This window comes from Artemia franciscana, chromosome 5 (genome assembly GCF_032884065.1).
Source record: "Artemia franciscana chromosome 5, ASM3288406v1, whole genome shotgun sequence".
Lineage (NCBI taxonomy): Eukaryota > Metazoa > Arthropoda > Branchiopoda > Anostraca > Artemiidae > Artemia > Artemia franciscana.
In genome coordinates, this window is record NC_088867.1 from 16,758,645 (window position 1) to 16,781,280 (window position 22,636).

At 37.0% G+C, this 22,636-nt stretch overlaps 1 protein-coding gene across 2 annotated transcripts in view; it reads right to left on the bottom strand.

Moving 5' to 3' along the window:
* Nucleotides 1-21,509, bottom strand: part of LOC136027034 (uncharacterized) — a 63,459-nt gene extending 41,950 nt beyond the window's left edge. The window contains exons 1-4 of one of the 2 annotated variants that reach the window (XM_065703950.1): nt 21,330-21,509; nt 5,888-6,159; nt 3,214-3,396; nt 940-1,038 (exon numbers count right to left, since the gene is read on the bottom strand). In XM_065703950.1, the coding sequence (XP_065560022.1) occupies nt 940-1,038; nt 3,214-3,396; nt 5,888-6,159; nt 21,330-21,468 (693 nt within the window). In that variant the 5' untranslated portion in view covers nt 21,469-21,509. Of the gene's footprint in view, nt 1-939; nt 1,039-3,213; nt 4,009-4,111; nt 6,160-21,329 lie in introns of both variants that reach the window. The other variant, XM_065703951.1, reaches the window with a different exon arrangement.
* Between the last annotated feature and the right edge of the window lie 1,127 nt (nt 21,510-22,636).

Genomic DNA, 22,636 nt, shown 5'->3' on the forward strand with positions numbered 1-22,636 from the left:
TTAAGGAGGGGGAGAGGTAAATTTAGTCAGAAATAGGATTACATATCTATTAGAGCCGGATGAGAGTAAAATAATTTGCCAAATAGCAACACTTGCTACAGAGGATACTACAAAAAAAATATATAAGACACTATAAATAAATATATAAATTACAATGGGGCCCAGGTTGGGTGCCACCCCTCTCCCTCCCGGGATACATGCACCCTATAGGTATGGTTTGGCTATGGTGCCTTGCCATGCTACGATCCTACTAAATTCCTCCCCCCTAACCAAGTCCATCCTACAAAAGGAGGGGGAGGGGTAAATTTAGTCAGAAATAGGATTACATATCTATTAGAGCCGGATGAGAGTAAAATAATTTGCCAAATAGCAACACTTGCTACAGAGGATACTATAAAAAAAATATATAGGACACCATAAATAAATATATAAATTACAATGGGGCCCAGGTTGGGTGCAACCCCCTCTCCCTCCCGGGATATAGGCACCCTATAGGTATGGTTTAGCTATGGTGCCTTGCCATGCTACCATCCTACTAAATTCCCTCCCCCCTAACCAAGTCCATCCTACAAAAGGAAGACATAGGATGGTAATTTCCTGGAAGTCCAATTCCAAAGCAACTTACTGGCATGAGAATTTGGAAAACCTTACTTAGCGAAACAGGCCCAACCTTGCTTTTTCCCATAGATCCTCCTTTCTAAAATATCCCATTCCATATACTTGAGCCGATAATACAGGGGGTGGCATTTCTCCCTCCCCCTCAAGACTTTAAAACAACTGTATTTTTTTGTATTATCGATGTAAAATAGATTTTTTGTATTCGATGAGAAAAGAAATCCAAAAACAACAATTTGTCAATTAAGAAGCAAAGCACTTGTGACGACTGCATGGACTATTGATTCGACTATGCAAAAAAATTTCAAAGCCAAATTTTCTTACCGTAAGAATCTTTTTCCTAGCATGTAATTTCTTTTTTAATTCTTCAAATTCTTCCAAAGTAAGGCGCTCCTTTTTTGGTGGCGGACCCTCTTCTACTTCCTATGAATATAAAAACAGATTTTATTGTTCGTAGTTAACAGAACATGGAAGTAATTTAAAATTACATAAAAAACTTGTTTTTCAAATATATTCCTGAGGAAGCAGAGCGTGGTTGGAATTTTCAACACTCCCAAGCTGTTGACCGTAAGCGAACGAGCTGAGCAGGGGATTGTGACGAAAATCCAGCAAATTGAGCTTCCTGCTTTCCATGAGACCTACGAACTAATAGTTTTTATCATCTGGTATCACTCTTCTTGTCAATTGTGCGTGATATTTCGTTTCGAGTGCATTTATACGCGGACGACCCAAACAAACAGAAAGCCGCTGTGAAGATCAAATGCCTGTGCTACCAACCGTAAAAGTAGAGTAGCAAAGTCACTTCTCATTTACAAGAGCCAACGGTAGAAATAAATATCTACTACTTCATGCCACCGCCCTCTGTGCATAGCTAGGGGGCCTATACCTCAGTGATCTAACAGTAACTTGATATATACTCAAAACCGGCTTAATCTTTAAAGCCGTGTATCAAGACATCTTCTCTCATAGGGGATTTCTTAATAGGGGAATAATAGCACAGGAGAAGTAACCCTCATAAAACAAAAGATAGTATCGAAAGTTCCAAAATCTAAAACCTAGGCTATAGGATATAAATATTGGCATTTGTAAACGGAAAAAACTTAATATTATTCTTCTGAGAATACATAACTGAACTTACTACGTAAGGAGAAAAACATCTTCGCATATCTACAAGAGATGTCTACCCCATAGCGTTCCTGACCGATTGGGGACGTTGGTGGCCTTGCGCGAAACCACCCCGCCCACCCAATTAAAAAGTATCCACCTTTCTCATCCCACAATATCATACAGTCAAAATTCGATGGCTAGCCAGCCAGACGACACATCCCCTTATGTGGATTTTCAGACACTAGCTAATTAGTAAATCCTTGGAGACGAAAAGTATTCTTAGATGAAGAAGGAAAAATTAAGTTACAGGAAGCTGGAAAAAAGGACATTCGGCTAATAGTTAGAGCCAGGGGGTCATCAAACAACAAGAGAGGAAATAACAATAAACGACTGGGAGCAGTTGCATAGGATCAGGGACCCAACAGCATTTTAATTGACTTGACTTATTGACTTAAGACTCCTGCTGAAGATCATCCGAGAAAAAATAAAAATAGTATAATCCAAAAACTGTAAAAACACTATTTTGCAAATTTGTCATTCACCAAAGAATTTGGTGAAAAAAAATTTACATGAAATTAAAGCAGGAAAAACTTTGAATTTGCTAAATGCACTAGTTTATTTTGATTTTTGATAAAAAGGTACTTAGAAGTTAGGAACTTTCACTTAAAAAAAAAAAACATTGCTACATTGTCACGACTTGAACAGCTTCTTTTTATTAAACATTTGAAACCCCTGCAAACAAATGCTACAAAAAAGTAACCTTCATACCCAAAAATTTGTGGGGTCTTCCCTTTCAGATTGGATGTCTAGGATTGTTTCTGCATCCAGGCATACTAAATTGGTAGAGATATTGCAAAAGAGCTTTAAAAATCAGTTTTTCAACCCTTTTGAGGAGAGGAGGGGGGATGGACTGGCCACTTAGAGCTTGAGGTTCAAAATAGTTTTGTCCAACAAATGCATGGTAGTTTCGTATTATCATTCCTGGTCTTCCCAACCCTTTATGAACCAAATAGTCTGCCAATACAACCGGCTACGATTTGTGTCACATTTGAAAAAATATGTTTTATTCTTTCCCTTTGGACAGGATGATACTGAAACAAATACAATTTGCTTAATACCCAACCACAAGAGATTTTAGTCGTACAAATATTCAGTCGATCTAAAAAACTTCATCCATCCAGTCCATCTAACTTCTAAGAGCCATGAGATTTTTATATCCTATTTAAATTTTGAAACCCTTCAAAACCGCAATTTTTGTTGATAATACCATATTTCTACGAATATGTATTATTTGGCCTCAGCTAACATCAATCCAAGTGGAACTCAAGTTTCTACTAAATTTTATCCAGGATGCTAGTTGAACTATCGCAAAAGGGCTTGGATTCAATTGATTCCAGAAATTACCACCAATTGAATTTCAGTATTAGTAAACCCTAGCCGTAAACTGCCCTTTATCAAAGCTTTCATCAGGAAAAATAACATCCTCTATACCATTGATACTTCATTTTTATTATTTCCTTCAAATGTATTTTCACTACTGGTTGTGATGCAACCAAGCAGACTTTCCACTTTTTTCCTCTTTCTTTCTAATCTTTCGGCCTTTTTGGTAGGTACTGTTATTTCTGCTTGAATATTATCATTCTCAGGTTCCATCTTTAATGGGAGCATTGTTGCCTGAAAAGATGCAAAGAGTTAAAATAACAAAATAAATTAATGGAGAAGAATTCTTGTGTGGTATGACACTGAGTCTATTTATAAATTAGTGTATTTCAAAAGCCAGGGGCCATAAGGGACCTTAACTAAAAGAAAAATTCTTGTGTGGTATGGCACTGAGCCCATTTACACATCAGTGTGTTTCAAAATCCAGGAGCCAAATACAAAAAAAAAATACGTACTGCAAAACAAGAAAACCGCTAGCAAAATAAATTGCACAAAAACAAAAACTATGCGAAAAATGCTTAACATATAAAGAAAATGAATGAAGTAATATAGAAAACGAAACAAAGGGATATGATTTAATCTGACGTTACGAAGCACAGGCATTGTAATAAAAAGAAGAAAAATCAATTAAAAAATACGTTCCATATTTGATATCGATGTGCTGGTCTTATTTTCTATTGAAGAATATTCAGGCAATTAATCAGATCATAAATTTATTAAAATTAGATCAAGTTACGTTCATCAATTGGGGTTATGAGCTGTCCATTTATAATCAACGTAAAATAAGAACTTCCATTTGCTTGATCCAGGATTTGTTATTGAAATAATGGTATTCGCATCTGAAAGCTCCCTCAAACTATGCAATAGGATTATTGAATCAGTACGGCAGGCGATCTTTCAATACTTAATATGCTTTATCTGTCCATTATTTAGGTCGTGTAATATCAACGGTAAGAGTAAAACCCTAGTTAGATTAAGAATTAGCTTACACTAGATTTAGGGGTGTGGAGTCGGAGTTTTATTAAATTTTTACAAAGCGAAGTCGGATGTGGAGACAATATATTGGAAATGTCTGGAGTCGGTTATAACTTATAACCGGTTATAACTTATAGTCGGTTATAACTTATAACCGACTCCAAAGCGCAGACTAGATTACACCTCTGTTTACCTGAATTGAATACTTTGTACTACCCCTCCCTCCTAAATAAAATCCAATGAATTTCGTACAATTTTCGTTTTATTTTTTATTTACTGTATTAACGTTCTTTATTGCAAATCCTCATTATATTTAAGAATTCTACTAATCATTGTTTAAATTTCAGGTTCACCTGTACCAAACCGACTGAGTCACGAACAAGTAATACCTTCAGCGGCAAAACCGCTTCTTAGTAGAAAAATGGTGTAATCTTTATGTCCATCAGTTTTGGTTTCAAAACAATCAATTTTATGTCGCTATTGGCCAAGGTTCGTCCTTTATTATGCTGCAGCTACTGTTGCGACTATGATGTTACACCCAGAAGAAGGCCTTCGGCTTTTTTCTTAGCAGGAATAGTAAAGAACGAACTGCGCTATCATTGCTATCCAGGACAACCTTTAAAGTATTTTATGTCATTTGTGGCTGTTACCTACGATTATGGCATCATTCGTCATCTTGTATACGAAGATGCAGTTTTCTACATCTTCGGTATTACATATTACGGTATACAAGATGTATTCAGTATGCAAGGCTGCATTGTGATTAAACAATGATAGGCTCTATTTTGTGTGTCCAGTGAAGAACTTTTTGCAGCAGCATATAGCGAAAGATAAGGATTCAATTATTCAAATTGCTGCGAAGGTTTTTTGGAAAAGATGCAATTAAGCATGCGACGGAGACGTGCAAAAATGCTTTTCAAGCGAACATTTTTGAAAAGCGAAGAGGTTCGTACCCTGTTATGTCTTTCCTCTCATATTTTTATGAATTAATTAGCGGCTTAGTGTTAGTACCACGTGATGAACCTCAACCGCTTTTTGTCATCTTAGAACCCTCAGATATGCATCATTCCCAAATGATGCGCCTACAATTGTGGCCTCACGCTAAAATGAGTCCTAAATTTCTTAGTGGAACATCAAGAAACTTACTCATAGGTTCCAGTCAAAACTGTCTGGCCATCAGCGTCACCACGTCAGCCATCACCGTTCCTATCGTGCTAACGTACATTGCTGCAAATATTAACATGCATAGCCGGAAGAACCAGCACAAATTTGTGAAGAGGATTGGTTGCGCAGAAAAAGTAAAGCACATAGTTAGTCGAAAAAATGGACTGGTTATTCCTTTGACTGATGAAGAGTTGGCCACTGCAGCAGCTGCAGCCATCCCCTACATCGGAAATTCGTGCCACAGTTATTAAAACTGAACATGCCGGAATTATCAAGATGGATCCCGATTATGATGTCTCCCAGATTCCAGGGCTTGATAGCAGCGTTTTAAGTGCGAAAAGCGTTTATAATGTCTCACAGCTACAGCTCGAGGTCTTGACCAAAATATTTGCATACTTTTTCAGCTTTTTCACTGGCTGTTTACTGTCCTCTTTTTCTTCCATTTTTCGCGATTTTATGTTTTAGGGGGGGGGATTAGGGTCTTAAATCACAAGTATATCTATGCCTACACGATTCTAGGTGCAATATGTCCATATTAAATCAGATTGAAAAGGAACGCAAAATGTTGATAATCCATAAATCTTACCTCAGACTCCAAAACCTCAGGATACATAGATCCATTTAGCTTAAAACCATCTACTATAGATACAGGAACTGGCTGATTAGACTCTCCAGTTGGTTCTGATGTAAGAGCTGGTTTGTTATAATGTCTTTTTGGTCGATATCCAGGAAATGCAAACAATAGAGCCTTTGTTCCTCTAGGATACTTTTCAGGATTAATTTTTCCCTGAGACACCAAATACTTGACAAATTCTTGACAGGCATCAGCCTCAGCTTCCTTTTTGTTACTACCGTTTCCTAAAATGTGACAAAATGTACATAGTTTTGCTAAGATAGATATAAAAGTAATTTTTTTAGATTACAATAGGTTTGTTTCTAAATTTGCAGGTACATTTTCTAGTTCATAGAAAGTAGACAAAGAGCTTGTTGGGTAGCAGACATAACAAAGGAAAAAATAGCACATACTGCTTTATCAAGATGGGAGAAAGACTAGTAAGGTCTCCTCCCCCAAATTACAAATCCCCACCCTCTCCAAAGAAAGAAAACTTTTCATAGAGGTTCAAACTTAATCCCCATGATGTGAGACAAAACATGGCAAATGTACCATACTATGTATAACATTTGTCACCTTTTATGAAACCCAGATGCACAAACTTTATGGTTTAACTTCAGTATATTAAAAAAAGAAAACGCACTGCTTATTTTTTTGTGAGAATACAAGGATAATTGTCACCCATCTATAACAAAATTTGAAATTGCCTAGCCCCTTCCTCCACCCTGAAAAAACAACAATTGCCCCCCCCCCCCCTGTATATAGCTGAAGAGCCTGCGAGAGAACATGCACAAAAAAGCTAGGAAAGCCTATGTTGTTTAGTGGGAACTGCAAAACAGTTCGCCCCTTCCCTTAATAGCCTCCTAGTTCTAAGCCAAAGCTTCCTTAATCCCCCTAAAAACAAAAAAGAAACGCTGGTCCTGGAATTCCCAACTTGATCTCCAGGCTGTAAGATGGAGCGTAATTTCTGAACTATGCATAAACATTCTCACCATTAATCCAACCTATTGATGGCATGTAATTTCTACAATGACATTTAATCACTTGCCCTTAGACAAAATTAAAAATAAAATCCCTCTTGTGAGCATCCATAACCCAGCTGATTGATCTGCTTTCTACTTACTGAGGAAACTACCCACTATATAGCAGCCCATCACATTTTCAGATTGGCTATTGGCTGGCTGAATCTCATCAATGCTCTGTTTTATATAAAGTGAGATGTCTAGTCAAAATTTATTGAAAAACTTCCACCAGAGCTTAACTTTATAAAGCCATTCTGCAATATAGCTGAAACAGAGGAGAGCTGTAAAAGGTCCATAGATACGTTATATCTTGGCACCAAAAATTCAATTAACACCTGCATATGAATTATTCAAATTTCCAAAATTTTAATTAACTATTGGCACAAAGAAATATGTTTTCAATGAAAGCATAAGTAAACAATTTTATGGTAAAAAAGGACCAGCTCTAATCCAAATAATTCATAAATGAGCAAAATTTTGGATATTTTCTGATCAGAAAGCAGTTTTAAATAGCTTTTTCTCAAGAAATGGCCTGTGTTTCATTGTAGTTGTAGCAGTACCTGCAACAGGGCATACATTAGCTAACATAAGCAGAGAATAAACAGCAAGTTTTCCAAAACATTATGCACATTATTAGTCCTAGACATGCACTATTAGGACAGCAAAAATCCTCCTCCTAGGGTTAGCCAACAAGGAATTAGGTGACAATGTATTTAACCAGGTAGGATGGAAGGGGTACATAGGCAGGGGGTGGGGCTCATGATGAACAAAGAAGCTTCTAACTCTTGTTTAGGTTGAGAAGGTAACAATAATAGAATTCTAGTTGCTTGCTTTTCAACAAAAGAGCAAGGCATTAAACATTCAAGTAAAATTTGGCTAACAATTCAAGAGGTCACAGTCTAAAGCTTCACCTGCCTGGATGTCGGAGAAGGGAATGACGTGGCTTCTTTTCCATTCGGGTGGTCCCCCTCTGGAATAGCCTATCCGAGTCTACCATCCAAGCTGAGACTCCCCACTCCTTCAAGGCTGGAGTCAACAGGGACTGGGAAAGGGCTGAGTGGAGGCTAGACTGGGAAGCTAGGCCAACATAATTATATCACTCACCACCAGCAATAACTACAGGAGGATCTACCATCTTATCTCGCTGGCAAATGCGATTTAAGGTAATATGCCCCTATAAAGCCAACTAACAAAGACAGTAGTGACTCATACGAGTTTTACATACAGTTACATGAACAAATAGACAAGATCCCAAGACGAAATATGGTATTGTTACTAGGGGATTTTAATACCAAGATTGGTAAAAATAGGATGAGTTAGATGATAATGCCAAGTAAAGCCAATCTGAAAAATAAAAATCGTCTAAGCTTTGTTGACAGTCTAAGGCTATATCTGGTTCATATAGGTGGAGGAGGCTTAGGTGCATTTGTAAGGGTATGGTTTGCTATTTTCATATGCTAATTCTCTATTGATTTCTGCTATGGTTTTTAATAGCCTTAATAATAGCTGTGAAAAAAAGCTGTAAATAATGGCTGCAATAACTTAATTGAGATACCTGCAGCTAGCATAAGTCTGCAATGTTTTTATTTTTGAACCATTGTTGTGCTCCTGATAACATTCTAGTGGCTCTACAGAAGAAAACATCTTAATAAAATAAAAGTAGCATCATTAGATTCCTTACTTTATGGTCTTTCTAAATTTTCTTAATTTTCTGTTTTCTAAATTTACTTCTTATTTGAATTACTGCTCAGTTTTATATCTTAACGTATTTTGGAAGCATATGAAACCCTTACAGGCACTACAAAATAGGGCAATAAGAATACTTCGAAATTTCTTACATCAACCTTCAAAACTTGAAAATGTTTCGGAAACTAAAACATTATTCCTCTTCTTAAATTTGTTAGATTTAAATGATATATGAATATTAAATACTTCCATAGCCTATGGCGTTTTCAAATCCAAAATTCCAAAAATTATTTCTATGACAAATCTCTGTTAATTGTTATCTCTGTTATCTTTTCTAAGCTGTTATCTGCCCTGTCAAACAAGATACCAAAATCTGGGCAAATTCCAATAATTTAGAAACAGGAATTCATAACCACTCCAAAAAAGCCTGGTTTTGAAGGCGTTTGTATTATTACTCTTACTCCTATTTTCTCTAAGTTTTATGAAGGATTCCTTGCAGATTGGCTAAAGAAAAAATCCTATCTCTTCCTTACCTTAGGCAATTCAGGAGCCAAAAATCCACTTCTACTTCCAACTACCTTGTTTCTCTTATCAACTACATCAGGAAAATCCTTGAAAAGCCTAATTCATGGCTAAATTTAATTTTCATTGATCTCCAGAAAGCATTTGACCTTGTTAACCACAATATTTTAGTTGAGAAACTTGTCAGCAAGCTCAATGTTGATCCCTTACTGGTGAAATGGGTAGCCTCCTTCTTAACAAACATATTGCAGGTTGTCAAATATCAGTATCACCATTCAAATCCTCTCCCTGTCCACAAGCACGTGCCCCAAGGTACTCTCCTAAGTCCCCTCCTTTTTTATCCATGATTAACAGCCTCGCAAAGGAATTTCCTGACCAAGAGAAACTTTTTGATGATCTAATAGTTGTTGAAACTTCCTTCAGAAATTTAATAAGCAACAAAATTGGAGATGAGGCCTTGGACCTAGACATGGCAGTAAACCACTCTAAATCCATGGTAATGCTGATTTGATTCCTCAAATCTTCACCCTGTTTCCTTAATCCCATCTCTTCTGAAATTTCTGTGTCCTGCTTAAAATTACTTGGCATCACAGTTTCTCCAAATCTAAAGTGGGATGTCCATGTTAAAGACATCATCCATAGAGCTAATGTGTCTATCACCCTCTTTAACCTCCTAAATAAATTCAGTGTCACCCCTTCCCATTCTTTAAGGATTTAAATGTCTTTTTTCTATCCCATCTTGAATATGCTTGTCCAGTTTGGCATCCTGGTATCACTTACAAAGAATTGAAAAAAAATGAATCAATCCAAAACAGAGCCTTTCAAATAATTTTCAAAGAAGGCTAGGTGCCATGCTTTCTGCTCCCAAAAAAAGTTAGTTTGGAAACCCTTAAGCACAGGAGGGTTTTGATGTGCCTCCATTTTGGAAAAAACACAATAATAAACCCTTAGACCACAGGTATTTTTCCTAAACATCACTTCCCATCCAGATTACTGCTGCTTTGAACTGTTTCCAAGCCCATCTCTATTTTGCCTTCCATTCACTGCATTACTTCCAGATATGAAAAAACTTTTGTCCCCTTTGTCATAGAAAAAATAAATAAAATATCCCACTAGTTCCTCCCTTTTTTTCTATTGGTGGTTGGTGCTGCCCAGGTTCTTGCACTTATTTGCTTGTTTTGCCCCCTCCCCCCCCCACACTCTTTTTTCAGAGTCCCTTTTAATTTTTATCTACATTTATATTTGGTTCCCTTTTTTGAGTTTATTTTCTCATTTGTATCCCCTTCCTCCTTTTTTTTTTACCAGTTTTTATCTTTTTAATTGTTTATTGACTTTATGCAGTCAAATTATTGACACATTTTTAGTGTTCCTTTTAATTTACATATATATTTGTATCTTGTTCTTTTTTCGTATTTATTTGCTTTTTTGCCCTCCCCCCTTTTTAATGTCTCTTTTAATAAATCTTTTTTTCTGAATTGTATTTGTTTAAGTTTAGTTTGACCAGTTTTTACCTTTTTGACTTTACAGTTAAATTATTGACTTACAAATGGTTATTCATTATAATTTTTCGTCCAAATTTCTGCTCTTTGTGGACTTGTAATAGTAATTTTCTTGAAATATATATCTTCTCTTGGTCGTCAGATGGGTGTATCTGCAATATCCCAGGAAAGGTTGATGGAACTTGATCAAAACTTTTAGGGAATTTTTAAAGGGATGAAGAAATAAATCAAAAGACACTAATTAGAACTAACAACTACAATAAGGTATTTCAATTCTCAGTCCAGTGACATGGAAAAAAGGAAGGATTTTCATATATTAACCAATAGCAAAATTTTGGCAACAGAAATTAATAAAAAAAAAATAAACACTTTCCAAAAAAGAAGTTTTTCAAAGAAAAGTAATGAACCATAATGAATTTTAGACCAGCAGATAATAAGTTTCTATAATAATTAAAACTAAAACCACCAGGAATCAAACAGTTTGTGGTTACAAACGTTAGGTAAGGAGCAATGCAGCTCAATATCACCACATATATCAAAAGAAATGGCTTGTTATTTTGATTTGTGCATGATTTATTAAATTTGGTGTTATGCATCAAAAGCTACGTGCCTGAGAGAATTTGCTCGATTTTTGTAAAAGGGGGAGACAACCCCTAAAAGTCAATGAATATTAATGGTAATCACACCATCAGATTAAAAATGTGGAATTTTTTTTTTGCCAGATAAAAGGTCACAGGTATGTGTTTATGTATGTGTTATGTGTGTTTTCCTGGGGGTGATTGTATCAGACCAATAGTCCTAAAAAATCAAGAAAGGGCTCATTCAAACTAAAAATAAGTTTTGTGCCCTTTTTAAGAGACCAAATATACTGGAGGGCAACTGGCCCACCTTCCACCCGCCTGTTTTCCTAAAAGTCATCCAATCAAAATTCTGAGATATCCATTATGTTCAGCATAGTTGTAAGGCCTGGTAACTATGTCTCTTAGGATACCATAGCCCTCCAGAGCCCCCAGGGAAAAGTTTATAAGTCAGGAAGTGTGCCTACTGTTTACATATAGTATTTCATTTTGGGAACTATAAAGGCATTTTTTGGGAGGGGAGAGAATTTTCTGCTGAGGGAGATTTTCTATAGGGATAATTTTCCATGGGGAGAGAAGTTCCCAGGGTGAATTTTCTAAGCAAAATTTTAGAGAGAGATTTGCCAAGACTCCTATACTTTTGTTTTCTTTTTCTTCTTTTTTTTTCTCTTACTTTCTCTTTGCCTTCTTTTTTTCTCTTACTTTCTCTTTGCCAACTCAGTTTTACAGGTAATAATATTAAGGGACATTGTTTGGGGGTAAATGTCTATTGAGTTGGAATTGTCTGTAATATCTTTCCATTGATGGGGATTTTCTATGGGAGAAATCCACCATGGGGGAATTTTCCACAGCATAAGATTTTCAAAGGGAAATTTCTGCAGGAGCACTTTTCTACTAGGGGGCAAGGGTATTTGCGAGAAGAAATTTTTGACAGAGGGGGGATTTTCTGAATTCTATTAAAAACAATCAGAAATTAAAATCTTTCAAATGAAAGTGTGCTAAGAAAAAATTTTCAGCTGGAATTGTCTGCAGAAAATTTTCTGGGGTAATTTTCGTCAAGAATGGAATTGTCTGGGGGGGAATTTTCCTGTTGAGGAGGGGAGGGGTATTTTATGTGGGAATAACTTTACATGGAGGGATTTTCTGCAAGGGGAAGGAAGTCTCCAGGGAGAGGGGAACTGGATTTCTCAGCATAATTTAAAAATGACTAGAAATTAAATAAAAAACTCTTGAAACAAATTCTTTTATAGCAATTAAATTTAAAAAAACAAGTTTTTTTAATTGAAAGTAAGGAGCAACATTAAAACTTAAAGCAAACAGAAATTATTCTGTATATGAAAGGGGCTATCCTCTCCTCAACACCTTATTTTTTACACCAAAGTTTTTTGTTGCTTAAAAAAGTAGAGTTGCAAGAAAGAGTCAAACTGATCATGAAAATATGACAATTTATTAACCAAATTATGGAAACTAAAGAGGTACTTTACCCCCAACCCCTTATTGTGCAAATATATAGCTCAAAATTGTTTGTCAAAAAAAACATTGACAAAAAACCATTATACTTAGGTTCTACTTAGATGAAGAATATTGGGTAGGTGGTATTTCATACAAGTATCTGTTCAGTTACTTGATGACTCTCATAGCCATATTCTTTCTAAGCATGTTTTGTCTAAGCAAGTTGATCTAAGCAAGTTTTGAGTGGAGTTCTTCAGGAAAGTGTTTTGGGTGCTATACTTTTTAATATCTTCATCATTGACACTCCTTCCACATCAGCAATAAACTAATGTTCTATGCTGACAACCTGAAGGTCATAGGACCAGCCTTGTCCTGTGAAGATCTATAAACTAATCTTAGACTGCTTGATCAATGGGCAGAGGCTTGGCTTCTTAAATTTAGTGTTGTGAAGTGCCATGTCAATCATTTTGGCAAAATGAGCCCTTGTCACTCTTAATTTCCCTCAATTTCCTCTGAAGATACAGAGCAAGATCTTGGAATCACTATAGATAATGAATTAAAATTCAGCACTCTTGCTAAGAAGTCTGCTGTTGGTGCTAGTTCAACCATGGGCTTATTAAGAGTAATCTTTCCACTTGTTCCCCTAAAGTCATTAGTCTTCTTTATAAGAGACTTGTGGATCCTAAGCTTGGAGTTAGAATGTCTCTAGCCTCCCCTTATTTCAAAAAAGACATAAAAGTGTAGGAAGATACGCAGAGACATGCCAGCAAAGTGATAAACAGCATCTGGAAACTTTCATACCCTGCAAAACTAACAGAGCTGAAATTCCCAACTCTTCTATACAGAAGAAATAGAGGTGATGCCATTTTAACCTATAAGTTAATGAGGGATAATATACTCCCAGCATTATTTCCCAGTGCTGGTCTTAACTCAAGAACTAGAGGTCATCCATTGAAACTTGTTAAGCAGCCTACCCTATCTAGTATCTGTACTCAATTCTTTTCCTCCAGAACCCCCAACAGTCAGAATGAACTCACTGAAGAAACTATTACTGCTGAATCTTTGGATATGTACCAACAAAGATAGGATGCTGAGTAGTCCTATAGAGAGTGTAAACTCAACTGGGAAGCTATGGATCAGCATGGTGCACCTGGTCAGTAACACATCCTTAATAAACCTAAATTGTCAACTCTGTAGCTCTACAAGGAGATATCCTTAAATTGCTCTAAGCTGCATTTTAAGGTAAGTTAAGGTAATTAAAAAAAGTGGATAACAAGTGAAAAAAAGTTGAGACACCTAGAAAATGTGTTAACCAGGACTTTTCTGCACATTACAAAGCAAGAATTATTTTTTTCTTTAAAATGTTTCCTTCTGAGGAGGGCAGCCTCTTTATTAGTACCAAAGATGTGACAAAGGGCTATTGTATTTAGTAGGCTAGAAGCTAGTTAAAATGAAAGATGCAAGAAACAATAGATCTATAAGATGCCATAATCTAATGGTTAAGCTGTTCAATGCAAAGCTGCCTCCTGTGCTGAAGGAGGGGGTTTATATTTCTAGGTAAAATTCTAGTTTAGCTACTTTCTACTGTCTTGGAAAGGGATTGGGTTATGAAATCAAACTCTAAGTAATGAATACAGGCCAAAAACATACTTTGAGAAGGTATCATCAAGCTTCTATGTTAACCCTCTTCTGATTTCTAAATCTTAGATATTTGCTAACCTGACAAGTCTATAGCTTACCAATTAAAATTTTGACAAAGCAACATTTAATATTAGTTTTCAGCTACTAGTTTCTTTTTCTCTAGATTTAGTTCTGAAAATGCAATCAGGGGCAGATCAAAAGCAAAATCTTGGTGGAGGCCTAATTTGACAAAGGTGCCTGCAACGTTTGTAATTAATGCATTTATTTAACCCAAGCTCCTATAAAGAAAAGACAATATAAGCAAGCATAGCACACACAGCAAGAATAAACACAAGCACTAGCCAAGCAAAGCAATCATAATCACTACATCTCCCTTCTTTTCACTTTAAACTAATTGGTTCACAATACACCAGTACTGCACATCTCATTACTATCTGAGATATCACTAAATTTATTTACATCCCGAGAAGACACTAGGCTTGCTTCTCTATTGTGTATTCTAGGTACACATAAGGTTTGTTACACTAGTAAAATCTACTATCACACTTAACAATTCTTTTCTTTTTTTTAACGAGTACAAGAAGGCGCTAGGCTCACTTTTCTCATATGTACTCTTGGTATACACATTGCATACTTTTCACCTCATACAACTATTTACAGGTTCAATCTCTTTGGCAGGTTGATCACTCTTTTGCGGATTGTGTTCTTGCACCAGCTTGGTGAAGACGTGCTGCTCCACATGGCCGAATTTAGGCTTCAGTGAGGTGAGCTCTGTCTCCATTTGGTCTAGTGGTACTGAGGAGCGCAGCAGTGATCTGATTTCCGGGTGGTGACAGTGATTTTTGAGCTGGAGTTTCTTTGTTTGGAGTAGAGAATGGGGCTGAAGATATGACAGTTGGCCCACCAAGGTCTCTAGTCTCCAAGTCAATGCCAAGGTGGCTTGAGAGGTGAGCTCTATTCTGTCTTATGACAGACCCGTCGTCTGTCTCAACTACGTAGGATCGAGGGGCATCAGACTGGGCAATTACTCTTGCTGGGCTCCATTTGCCACCTGGAGTCTTCTGCACGTATACTGATTTCCCTACTTCTACTGACAGAAGAGGCCTAGACGTCGCATCATACTGACACTTCTGTTGTCTCTGGAGAGCTGTGCGTTTCTCCAAAAACTTGCAATTGCTGACCACTTTCTTTTTTAGGTGGTCAGTGGTACATGGCAGAAGTGTCCTCAATTGACAACACATCAGAAGCTGGGACGGCAAGGCTAGTCCATCCACGGGTGTTCCTGTATTCAAGCAGTCCCAAGTATGGGTCTTCACTGTTTTCTGATGCCTTTGTCATGAGGCTCTTTACTGTCTGGACAGTCTTTCCCACAAGGCTGTTGGACTGGGGGTAGATTGGACTTGATGTTCTGTAGTGAATCCCCATGTCCTGGCAAAATCTTGGAATTCAACCAAAGAGTACTGAGGGCCATTGTCAGATATTAGTATAGATGGGATGCCATATCTGGCGAAATGAGATTTGAGTTTGGAGATGACGGCCTTTGACGTAGTGGAGCTGAGTTTGTCTACTTTGAAAAAATGGCTATGATAGTCCAATATTTCTAGCACATGTTTGGCAACTACAAACATACTGCTCAATGTCTGCATTCAGGCCAGGCCAATAAACCAGCATTCTGGCTCTTTGCTTGGTCTTTTCTACTCTAAGATGAGCAGCGTGGAGTTGTCTCAGGATGTCTGGTTGTAATATCTTGGGTATGACCAATCTCTTGCCTCTGAAGATGATCCCTTTGTTTGTTGACAGTTCATGTTGGATATTCCAGAACGGACGTACCTCTGACTGGCATGTTTTTCTGCTTTTTGGCCAGCCTTCATGGATTGTTTTTGCCAGGATCCTGAGTTGGCTATCTTTGGAAGTTTCTTCCTGGATTTGTAGGATTTTCTCATCTCTTACAGGAAGATGTCTAGAGATCTGATGAACATACACATCTATTTCTGTTGCTAGTTTCTCATCAATATCCAGAAGGTGGAGACAAGAAAGAGCGTTGGCGATTGGTATTTCTGAATCTGGCCAGAATTGCAGACAAAGATTGTATGGTTGGAGTTGTAGCATTAGTCTCTGTACCCTTGGAGGGGCCTTGTGGATAGGATTTCTGACTATTGTCTCAAGTGGGCAGTGATCAGTGATTACGTTGACGCGTCTCCCATAGAGGTAGTGGTGAAAGTGCTTGCATCCATAGACAATAGCATACAGCTCCTTTTCAAGTTGGGAGTACTTTTGCTTGGTTTTGCTAAGTGCACAGGATGCATATGCTACTACCTCTCCATCACTACAGAGGTTTGCTCCCAAGCCATGGCTGGACACATTGACTTTCAGCTCCACATTCAAGCTCTTGTAGTTGAAGAAGGAGATGCCTGACATGATTGACTGCTTGAGCTCTTCCAGCATCTGGTCAATTTTGGGACTCCAAGAGAATGGCTTACATTTGAGTATGTCTTGAAGGCTTTTATTTCTAGTAGACAGGTCAGGAATGTATTTAGCGAGGTAGTTCAACATTCCAAGGAGGGTAAGCAGCTCTTTGTGACTCTGAGGTCTGGGCATCTCTTTGATGGCTCTCAGTTTTTCTGGGACTGGTTTCATGCCATCAGCTCCAATTACGTGCCCAAAATAGCATATGCTGCTTGCACTGAAGCTGCATTTATCCTTGTTAAATTTAACACCCTTTTCTAGTGCTCTTTCCATAATGGCTTAGAGTCTTTCATCATGCTTCTTGGTTTGCTCCATACACTAGAATATCATCAATAATGATGGCTACTCCTTCCAGCCCTTCAAATGCTTCTTCCATACAGTGCTGGAACTAATCTTGTGCTGAAAGTAAGCCAAAGGGCATTCTTAGGAATCGATAACGCCTGTATATAGTGCTGAATGTTGTCATCTCAGATGCAGTTGCAGAAAGGACTAATGACCAGTACCCTGACCAAGCATCCATTTTGCTGAGCACCTTTGCACCCTGCAGCTTGGCTGTAACATCTTCTAAGGTAGGTATGGGATAGTAAGGGCGCTTTATGCATTTGTTGAGGTCTACTGGGTCTATGCATAGCCTTACAGTTCTGTTCTTCTTTTCATCACCACTGAATTTACCCATTCTGTGGGCTCTATGACTTTTTCAATGATTCTGTCTCTTTCCATTCTGTTAAGTTCGTCCTGGAGTTTGTCTTTTAGTGCCTCTGGTACCCTTCTGGCTGGATAGATGGTTGGTATGGACCCATCTTTTAGATGGATGTTGCATTCCCTTTCAAGTCGGCCAATGCCTTCAAAGAGGCTTTTGTACTTCTTGTTCATGCTGGTTTGTTCTGCATTAACATTGAGTACCAGTTTGATGAGGTCTATGCTGGATTAATATTCAACTATTGGGGTCAATGCTGAGTCAACTACATAGAATCTGTGAGCACCCCTAGGATACAGTTTGTGGCTACAAGTAAGGTCACAAGTGCCAATGACAGGGATTCTAGCACCACAGTAGCACAGTTGTTTGTCTTATATGATTTGTATCTGTTCAGATTTATTGAAGTATATCTTTTGATACCAGCAGTTGAATTATACAAGAATATATATTCAGCTCTGTGCTCTGCGAGAAAGTATGGTCAGCAAGACTCTTGGCTGTTAGTGGAATTTTGTGGTGTTTGAAGCATTCTAACATTTTACATCACAGGGTATACTGTGCAGACATCAGCATATTACATTCAAATAGGCAATGATCTATTGTTTCATTCTTAAGATTACATGACCTTCATAGGGGGGACGAGGGAACTCCGCCACTTGAATTAGACATCTGATATGAAAATGCCTGAAAATTTAGCCCATTTGAACCTGACCAAATTCTATGATAAATCTTGGAAAGGTGCTTACTTGGGAAAGGTGATTGGGTAGGATTCTTATTGTTTAGCTGTACCTCTGTAAGTCTCCAGTGGTAAATATCTCTAATGGGGATTGGTCTTCCACTTGGCTGGTCAATATTTAAAGCATTTTTTGCTATTTCATCTGCCTTATGGTTACCTATTATACCCAAGTGGCTTGGAATATAGTGGATATGAGTTAAAATACCTTTTGAAGCAAAAATATCAATAATCCTAAGACAAAGAAATGTGTCAATATCCATCTTGTATTGAGAAGCTGAAGAAAGAAGCTCAAGGCTTGACAAAGAGTCAGAATGTATTATAATATTTTTAATATTAACATTCATATATTCATTAACCATGAGGAAATCTAATGCCATGATTATGGCATTTAGCTCGACAGACATTACAGATGAATTATCCTGTAATCTCTCTCCTAAAGCAATATTATGGGTTGGGAAAAATGCTCTGCTTGCCACTTTCTCATTCATTTTGGACCCATCTACAAAAATTTGGAAATGGTTTTTATAAGCAACATTATTTAGCTCAGCAAATTTTTTGTGAATAAAAGAAATGGGGGTAAGTTCTTTGGTTCACTTTGAGAAGTCAGTCTTTATTATGGGGATTGACCAATTCCAAGGGGGGTTGGGGGGAATGTGGGTGCAACAGATTTTACTGGCACTGGGAACTTCTTCTGGATATTTGCAAATTCATTTGCAACGCCTCTAAACATAGATGGATTTCTTAACCAGTTATGCAGGGTATGAGAATCATTGGCTTCAATTTTTGTAAGGTATTTAATTAGTAGTGATCTTCTTCTTTCATTTATTGGTGCTAGTCCACTCTTAGTAAGCAGAAACTTAGTGTTTCTTGGTTTCCTAAGACCAAACATAAGACAAATTATATCATTCTGTGTTGTTTTGATTTTTTGCATATGGGTCTTAGCACAAGTACCATAATGGGGTCGTATATATGATTTATAAAATTGGAGTAGTGTTTTCTCATTACAGCCCCAAGGTGTCATTGACTGCCTCTCTGAATGACTCAGTTTCTTCATCAATGATGTTTACGTTTTTGTTGCTGCGACAGGCCCTTGCAAAATGGTTTGGCTTCTTGCACTGTGTACATATTTTCCCCTTTGCTGGACATGCATGATTAGTTAAGTAAGATCCACCACAAAAATAGCATTCTCTACCCTTGGTGTGGTTGTTAACAGAAGCTTTCTGATTTTGGAAGCTATTCCAGCTTGGACCACATGTGATTGCACCAACTTCCTGCTTGATAGATATTGGTTTACTACCACTGAATGATTTTAGCTGAGCTTGGGTTGTTTTGTAGGTTCTACATCTTGACACTGCACTCTCAAGAGTTAATGAGTCACCTTCCACTAACAGTTTCTCTTGAACAGCTTGGTTTCAAATTCCATAGACAATTTGGTCATGAATCATTTCATCCTCTTCTGTGTACAGACATGGTTTGGCCAATGTTTTTAATTCTCTGATGTACCTTTCAATACTTTTGTTTTCTAACTGGTCCCTCTTCTGGAAGATGTATCTTGTAAACATAGTGTTTTTCTTTGGGCTTGAATAGTCTTTAAAGTATTTGATAAGGGGTTCAATTTTGTTGGCTTCACTCTTTTCCATTTTGAAAGTATTGAAGATCTCTCATCCCTTTTCTCCCATTCAGATAAGCAGGTAGGCACACTGAGATTTTTCTGTCTTTTCTGCCAGTGGTCCTATAAACATCAACTTGGCATGCTGTTCAAATCAATTCCATTCATCTGCCAAGGAGGTGGCATACCAGTTGATGGACAGCTGTTGGACTTCCATAGTGCTGTTAGATTTTAATGCCAAGATCCCACTTCTGACACCATGCAATGTTTGTAATTAATGCATTTATTTAACCCAAGCTCCTATAAAGAAAAAGCAATATAAGCAAGCATAGCACACACTGCAAGAATAAACACAAGCACTAGCAAAGCAAAGCAATCATAATCACTACAGTGTCAACAAGCAAAATCTTAGGGGGGTGGGGCAATGTGACAAAGTTGCCAATTATTGACCAGACCAACAAATTTAGGCAAAATTCTAGTTGATTGACTTTTGGCTATCTTAGAAAGGGGTTAGGAAAGGAAAATGAAACTTTCAGGGATGGGACTACAGGCTATAGAAATTTTAACAAAACATTTACCTTAATTTTCAGTTACCAGTTGCTTTTTCTCTGCCTTTAGTTCTTAAAATGCAATCCTGTTATTGAAGTAGAATTCTGAGCCATATCAATGTTTTTTTTTTCAAAATTTAGGAAATGTAGGCTATTTGCATATCTTTAAAACCTTATAAATTGGGATTGCAAAGTTGTGAAGCTGAAAACAATTTTGAAGTACCTCATACAAGCAGAAGATCTATTTTGCAAGGTTTGGCTTTTATAACACATATTTTTTTTAAAGGTCATCAAAGGTCAGGGCCCTCTAGAGGGAGAAGGAGTGGAGGTGGGTAGGCTACTTCAAAATACCTTCTTGGGATATACTTTAGCCTTTAGACCCATCTCTAAAAGTTTCATTTTCCTAAGCAAACCCCTTTCCATGATAGCCAAAAGTCAATCAACTAGAATTTTACCCAAATTGATATTAAAAAAGAGTAGGCCTTAAGAAACAGGGAATGACAGCACATGAGAAATCTTGAGTAGGGGGTTTAGAGTCCTCCCTGAATGCAATTCCTGTTATTAGAGAAGAATTTTAAGTAATGTCAATAGGTTTCTTCAAAATTTTGAAAAATTTATTTGCAGATCTTTGAAACCTTATAAATAAGGATTGAACAAAGTTATGAAGCTGCAATTTTTTTTTTTTTTAGTTTATTTAAGCAGAAGATCTATATTGCAAGTTTACACTTTCATAAGACAAAGATTTTTATTGGATGTCAAAAGTCATTCAAGAAATTTTTCTTTTCCTAACCTAGGCCCTTTCCAAGTTGGCAAAAAGTAGCTAAACTGAAATTTTATCATATTTCTGTAATTAGAGAAGGAAACACAAGCTTAGTTGTTGTAGATTCAAAACAGACTATGCCTACAGTAGACTGTGCAAGAAAAAGTAGCCTAGGCTTATAGCTAGCAGATGTTTTACAAACCAGTGGCTACATATGGAAAATCAGATGTCTTGAGTTCACAAAGAACACTCTTGGGTCCAGTGAGTTTAAATTCTATTTCTGGTTTTTCCCATTTCTGCTTTTGACATTGTTTAAAGAGAAATGCCTTAACTTCCCCCATTAAGAATATTATGCCCTGTTCTATTTCTTCTTAAGATGTTCCCCGTACAATATCTAGGGTCTATTTTTTTTTTAGCCAGTGTTCTGTTTTCATGTTTCAACCCATAGAAACAATTTTTATATCATCCTTTAGCTGAGATTATACTTTATCCATCCACTCGATAACACTTTAGAAATTATCGATAATTTTTTTTTGAAAATATGTGCAGATAATCAGACAACTAATCATCAAACACGACCTTTAGTGTATCAGTGTGCAAATCCAACGCTACTGCAGCGCGATCCAAGTTAGGAGTTAGTGAGGACGTAGGAATATTTATAAAATCAGTTATCTATCCAAAACACTGAAGAAGTCATTCAATATAGCATGAAAAAGTGTCTTTTGCTGAGACTTGTAATTCTGGCTCAGATGAAGACAATGCCATATCGTTGTCACTAATAAATAGCTATAATTCTTTAGTTTAAGTTGAGCCACTTTGGCGAAGCTAAAAAAATGCAATGCTAACGAATTTTGAATTTTATTTCGCGTTTACACGCAGAGGAAAACTTGACGGGAATCCTGTCTTGGAGACAGGATTTATGTTTACACACAGAGGGAAAAGTGGGAAAAGATTCTTGTCCTTTTGGCAGAAAATTTGAAAATTTTGTAAGCATGGATGAAACCAACAGGAATATTATGATTGCAGCCACAGCATCATTATTGATTTTTGGGATGATTTTGGATGATTAATAATTTTGGGATGATTCTTTACTGACATGTTATTTGTTTGTCGGCCAAAATCAACAAAACTGTAAATATTCTCGTTCTTCTTGCCTACACATCAAGCAGAATTGGTCAAAAACGGTCTCGGTGAAAGGAATCCTTGCTGGTCGCTAGACTTTTTTTCTACCCGGATTCACAAACGGAATCCTTTCAAGTGGACCAGAATTCCTTTGTCCGCAACGGGAATTCTCGTCTGTGTAAACGCGCTATTAACATAACTATTCTAAAAAATTCACCTGGATTTCGAAAGGAAGAGAGGGATACGATTAAACTTATATAAAAGATTCAACAAAATCCTTTCAATCAAAAATGAAAATACATTTAAAATCTTTTCACTTTTTCCTAAATAAAGAAATAAAGAAATTTTATAGTATATGTATATTAAACTGACCATCCCAGGTCATTT